This window comes from Atta colombica, unplaced genomic scaffold, assembly GCF_001594045.1.
Source record: "Atta colombica isolate Treedump-2 unplaced genomic scaffold, Acol1.0 scaffold126, whole genome shotgun sequence".
NCBI classification, from domain to species: Eukaryota; Metazoa; Arthropoda; class Insecta; order Hymenoptera; family Formicidae; genus Atta; species Atta colombica.
Genome location: NW_017259213.1, coordinates 1272816 through 1279756, shown reverse-complemented (window position 1 = coordinate 1279756; position 6941 = coordinate 1272816). Strand labels below are relative to the sequence as shown.

General features: G+C 37.2%; 1 protein-coding gene across 1 annotated transcript; it reads right to left on the bottom strand.

Moving 5' to 3' along the window:
* Positions 1-630: 630 nt before the first annotated feature.
* On the bottom strand, positions 631-5286 carry LOC108684061 (tyrosine-protein kinase-like otk). Its single transcript, XM_018188088.1, has 7 exons — positions 5169-5286; positions 3923-4356; positions 3325-3621; positions 2632-3198; positions 2258-2533; positions 1950-2135; positions 631-1866 (listed from the first exon to the last, which is right to left on the bottom strand). Exons 1-7 carry the CDS (start codon positions 5234-5236, stop codon positions 815-817), a joined length of 2880 nt encoding a protein of 959 aa, XP_018043577.1. The 5' UTR covers positions 5237-5286; the 3' UTR covers positions 631-814.
* Positions 5287-6941: the final 1655 nt, after the last annotated feature.

The window sequence follows — 6941 nt, the reverse complement described above, 5'->3', positions numbered from 1 at the left end:
ATTAATTGCATAATAACGTGTATGGGTCCATACAGATCATTATTTAGTCCAACGATAGAAGAACAGTCATTGGAACGGAGATTGGAGATGCTATTCGAAATAAATATGATTTTCTTACCGAGCTAGTGGGCGCGACAAAATACTGTAATATGAATAATTATTGCGGAACCAATGATTTAATTTATCTCATTCTATTTCATAATCTATAACAGGGAAGCAGTAGAGATCAAGATATAACGTTCAATGATCGTACCTCACGGAAATTTATGGGAGATTTCGCTAGTGCGATTTTGGAAAATGACATTCGCGGAACAATAGAAAAATCCAAGATTGCACAAAATATGATGTAATAATTTCTGAAGTGAGATCCATAAAATATATCAAAACTCTCCTCAGTGTTATTCACTTGATTATATGCAACGACGTGGATTAAATGACACGCATCGATGCGAAATATTAAATTCTGCGTAAAATCTATACATCACGATTTGCGACGATGTCATTAGGACACATAATTCTCGCGCATTCAATGATTAATGAGCAAGCATTTTCCTTTTGCAAAAGAGTAGGGTTTCCTATAATTCATTATGCATATATAATCGATACGAAGCATTTAACATGAAAGCCGGTTAATTATTCTCGCGCAAAACCACGGCTTTCTCGGGTCCCTCCTCCTCATATGGGAGAGATCACTACCGCGTGATCATCGGCGTTCGTCAGCCTTACCTCTCGATATACAGCTCCGCACAATCATTACCCCTATTGCAGTATTTCCAATATTCAGAGCCTCGTACAAATAGGTCGCGATAATAGCCTACAGGCAACTATCAACCACAATTTCGCCTATTTTCGACACAACCTCATCAAAGGTCGGTCTCTCACGTGGATCATTTGCCCAACACTGAGTTTGCAGCTCTTGAAGAGCCGGTGGCGCTGCTTTGTGCGGTTTCCACGTGAGTGTTTGCGTCTTGAGCTGTGTTAACACGGACTCATCGTTCATCTTATTAAATGGCAATTCGCCCTGATGGAACATCTCCCAAACTAAACACGAGAATGAATACACATCGCTTTTAGTAGAATACTCGTCCTCGTACACTGCTTCATAGGGCAGCCATCTCAGCGGAATTATCTGATTCCGATGTTTCGTATATTCTTGTTGGTACGGCTCTTTGGTCATGCATGGTAGCGAGATCTTGATCGTCAAGTTGCTGGCGATCAAACAATTGCGCGCGGCTATATCCTTGTGGACTAATCGATTATCAGCTAAGTGTTTTAGACCCTTCGCAGCTTGATTCGATAATGAAAGTATTTGCGCCACTGACAATTGAGGTGCACGTGGTGCTTTTGTTTCGTGCGTTGGGCTAGAATTGTTATCCTTTCGTGAGGCAATCAAGAATTGTTTCAAATCGCCCCAATCAGTGTACTCTAAAATCATATAGTCGGGCTCTTCCTCTCGACACAGACCAATCAACTTGACGACATTCTCGTGGTTAAGTTTATGAACAAGATCCAAATGTCGTTTAAATTCTTGAAGAGCAATCTCGTCTTTCGTGTTTGTCAGACTCTTTACCATGACCAAGGATTCCTTATCGCCATCAACTTGATATTTCGTAGAATAAATCTCACCAAATTCTCCCCGACCAAGAGGCTTCAATTCCTTTAGATTGCTGCGTGAAACGGCAATTTTATCATAATTTGACTTAGATTTCCTAGATTGATTGCTACTTTGACTGTGAGCTGTATCTGCGCCATCACTCTTGTTATGAGAATCGCGATTTTCCTTCTTCTTATTTGTTGAATTTACTTTATTCCCAGTTTCCTTCAACTCTGTCTGTTCCTCCTGTACATCACCATTCTCTATTTTTTCTAAAATTTAGAAATATACACATTAATTTAGGTATGCATGCTACATCATCAAATTATTACATACATTAATATTAACAATATACCTTCTGTTTGTTCCTGTAGATATTGTTGCTTCCTGCGACGACGGCGATAGCGACAATATAACATGAGACCAACGACGAGTACCATATACCCCGCGGCTGCGCTAAGAGTAATCGTTACAGTCTTAGTCATCATCGTTCCATCATCAGAGGCCTCTAGATCCATGTCAGCTCTATAATTATCTCCAGCTAAAATAATAGTTATTTTATTATTATAAAATAGATCGTATTAAATTACAATTAATTTAAAATAGTCATTCGAGAAATTATACATTATAATAACATATTATAATAATAATAATATCAAATACCTTTTACATTTAATTGAACTTCCTCTCGTTTTAAACCACCGCTATTGCCAGCGGTACATCCGTATTTCCCCTCGTCACTAAGATACACTTCTTTAATGTACAAACTTCCATTACTTAATACTTCGAATCGAGGATTATCTAAATTGTTCATGCGAGAATCTTTATCCCATTGAATGGTCGGTTTAGGATCACCCTCGGCGGCACAGTGTAACATCACTGGATATCCCTCAATTGCCTCCGTTGGATTTTGTGGTTGTACCGTAAATTTCGGCGCGACTGTGAAAAATAAATGAATATAAATTAATTATTAATTAATATATTGTAAATAAATTTCTTGTTCGTTTCACATTCATCGTACAAGCACCGATACATACTAACTACATCAATGCTAATCGTGTGATTGATGGACCCTTGAGCGTTGCTGGCGATACAAGTGTATCGTCCTTTATCCTCCTCCAATACACCGTTGAAGTGTAGAGTGCCATTAATATCCTGAACATGTTTGGGAAATTCCTCGTCCTCGCCCTCCTTGACCCATTTTACCGTAGGATTCGTGGCACCCTGGGCCTTACACGATACCTTCGCTGTAGAGCCAAGCTCTAGGCGTTTATTGACCGGCTGTGGTGAGAATTTAAGTTTCTCTTCAACTGTGAGAACGGCTGGATCCGAAAACAGAGACGGGAAACCCGTGGTGAATACTTGACACATGTAGTGCCCTTTGTCAGACAGGTCAACGCTCTTGAAATGCAGCGTAACATTGCCATGATTATCGGTCACGCGGTATCTTGTTGGACCTCCCGATTCCCTCAGCTGCGCTCCGTCCTTCAACCAATGCACGTGCGTAACCGGCGGTTCCATGCCGGAATACGAACAAGTTAGTGTCACGGAATCACCTTCCATCACACTGAGCGACTCTGGGGAGCTTATTATACTTGGCGGGGCTAGAAATCAAAATGACAGGACATTTGTAATCTTCCTGAGTCGTTATGCGATAAGAATTTATTGTATTCATAGAAAATCGCATCAGTTCTGTTTATAATTCTTTGTTGAGAAAATTGTGTACTTACTTGATATAACTATTTGAACGGATATATCCGTTTCACCGGCCATATTCTCGGCCACGCAAGTATAATTGCCGTCGTCCTCGCCCATTCGTGCCTTCGCAATGATGAGCGTGTTATCTTGAACGCGTACGGGACCGGTATCGCTTATAATATGTCCCGTGGGATCTTTCCAGTAAACCTTGGGCGAAGGAAGCCCTAAAGGCTCTAGGCAACTTATTTGGAATTCTTGATCTTCACCAACAATCGCCAGTTGAGTTGGACGTTTTGGTTCGAAAGCAGCCACCGAAAAGTTCAGTAAATCTGCAAATTTTATTTATATTCATTTAATGTATCAAGAAGATTTATTTCAAAATATTACAATAATTATTATTTTATACTATTATATTTATCAATTTGTTTAAAATGCTATATTAAAATACTATAATTCGAACAGATTAATACATATATGCATTATAAACATTTAAGACTTTTGTGATCGAAATATATTCTACTAGCTATTGTTATTTAATTATTTTTCTTTTTATATTATTTCATTATCTCTTGTCTATTTTTAGTTTTAATTCTATTATCGTTGGTCTATCGAAAATCGATTGATACTTACAGGCAATTTGTAATTCGACCGTATAACTGACTGTGATTTCATCTCTTATTCCATGGCAGGAATAGAATCCCTGGTCTCTAAGATCGGCAGCGCGTATTAAAAGAGTGCCGTTCTCGAAGATCGTTCGCTCCTCGTCGGATTCCAGCGGACCGATTTCCTTGAAGAACCACTGCACCTCGTCGGCGTTCTCGAAGACACAGTGCAAAACAGCCGGTTCACCGCGTTTAGTAATCAGGTTTCTCGGAACATCCTTAATCGTTGCAGTCTCATTTCCGGAAACGATTAACGGATAGCTGTCAGTCACTGGCGAGGCTCCTGCCTCATTCTTGGCCACACAGGTGTACATGCCGCTGTCTTCTGGAATTGCTCTATGTATGTGCAGTTTCTTTTTCTTGATCTCGACACGATCGCTTTTCGCCACGCTCACTGTGTTCCTGTAAAACGAACAGTCGATCCCCGACTCGAATCATTTTCAATTTGAGATATACAAGATTCACTAGTGTCATTTCTATATTCAAACAGAAATTTATCTGACAAGCCAAGTCTCCATTTTTATGTGAAATTTAAATCGATTTTTGCAACACGTGATTCTTCTCTCGCATAACGCATATTGAATAAGAAATGAATCGATCAAAATTATTTTCTTCCTTTCCAAAAATAAAGGATTCTGATCGATTGATTCTCTTATTATGTCTCATGTATTATGCAAAGGTTTGTGCTCCAATCTTATTTTTTATGGCAGACTATTAAGTTACATAAATCCTGCGCGATAACTGACTTCGTTCTCGCCCTTAATTCAGAAATAATGACAGACACGACAGTTCGAAAATATATTGAAGGAAAAGTTTCTCCGATGCGTGATATTTTCATCGTGTGACACAACTGCGACATTAAACTCCACCGAATGCACGACGAATTCTACGGGGAACAGGCGTCGCGGGTTTACAATGAGGGGGATGATTCAAAATGACGACGGAGGTGAAACTCTCGATGGTGCACGTCGGGGCGAGGGAGTGCCACTTCATAATTCACCAGGTCGGTCCTGTAAACGTCGGGTGTCAGTTACGCTAGAAACTTAGTAGTTTGCTCCCTTCGTTTCGGTCTATCCCCGTGTTGCTCATTGCGCATCCCGCTTAGATTTTCCGGTACTAATTACTCTCTCTCTCTCTCTCTCTCCTCGCCCCCGGTTATCACGCGCGAGACGCTCAGGTAAATAGACAAAGTTAAAATAGACGAAGCAACCAACTTGAACCACTCGTATTTCATGTCGCCGGAACCGTCGACGTGACACCGGAGCTCGATCTCGTTGTCCATGTGGATCGTGGACGGCAATTTCGGTTGCTGCAGTTGCACGATTGCTTCGCTGATCCCTGAAACAGAAATCAATGATGTCATGTAATATAATAATCAGCTATTAATACGGTAAACATTTACAGTGTACAATACGATGTATTAAATGATTACACGCGAGCATAATAGAGGTAGGAAAACAAAACGAATGTTTAATAGAATATCAACTGCATTACAATAATGTGCTTTATTGTTGCTTTGTGCTTTATTTTAATTATTTTTAATCGTAATTAAAAAATAATTAAAACCATTGCATCGGAACAATATGTATATTTGTAAAAAAAACTAGATTTTTAGACGATATCAGTATCATTATTCCTTGTAAGACATCTTTTGCGGAATAAAATGAATAATTGTATTTAAACGAATCGATTGGACAAGACATAGAGAACATGAACGAAAACAGAGCCGCATGGGGAGTCGAGTAAAGAGATCGAAAGAAAAAGAATTGAACGCGTTGTGTTCCAAAAGATATCAAAGTTCACACGAGATCACATTTGTACAGTTCTTCTTTATATTAAAGTGTTAATACCAAGCTCAGCTTCCTTTCACCTCATATAAACTCTACACTGTTTTTATTCCTTTTTAATAACTCTCCGCTGGAAAAAAGAATCTGTTTTAGCTATCAAATATTGAGTGAAATAGTTTCAACTAAATGTTGAAATATAACTAAGCACAACTTTATTTTTACAAATATTTATAAGCATTACCGTTGATAATACCATTTGATAATGCTTACTAAATATTTGTAAAGATAAAGTTATATTTAGTTCTCGATTTACTTATATTACCTTAACGTTTAGTTGAAACTATTTCACTCAATATTTGGTAGCTATAACTGGACGTTTTTCAGTTCGCGAGTGTGTATGAATTATTATTAATGACGAATATACAAGTTGTCATTGGCATGTTTTGCCGCGAATACATGTCTCATAAATAGAGATATGTGGTTTTCAAAATTGCGCAATGCAGCTGCAATCTTTCCTAAAAATCGCAGTGAGCGTGATATGTCGCATCATATTTTGTACAATATAAAAATCGCGATAAAATATGTGCATTATATATTTATTCAACTGCCCGATCTGCATTAAAAATCTTTGATAATTTTTGATGAATCTTTCATGAAAAACTTTTAAAGTTCAAAGCAGCGACAACTGACTAAATGATCAAAAATATTAATTACTAGAACACAGCAATTACAAAAATAAATAATTGTTTTTTAAAGCAATAGCAATGAACAATTCCTAATAAAAATCGGAATTTATTTTCAGAGAAAAAAATTTCAAGAAATAAAAAGTTATATCGATTCTTTTTTGCGCGTTAGTCAAACGTACTTGCATGGTTTAAAAAAATTAAAAAACGAATATTCGACTATACGAAATATCAAATAATTATGCAATAATCGAAATTAATATAACTCGAAATTATTATTAAGTTAAATTACAGGAAGCAAATATTAAACTATGTAGAAATATATATCTTTTATGATACAATATATATGAAAAAATGATATACATTTTCCATATCGTAATGGAATTTACATGTCCATAATAATTTTTAATCTATCTTTTTAATTCTACGCTATTAAATATCACATTCTACAAAATCTTTAATGAAGAGGAACAAATTTTAAACTACGTTACAAATAAGTATTTAATAACCGGAATCT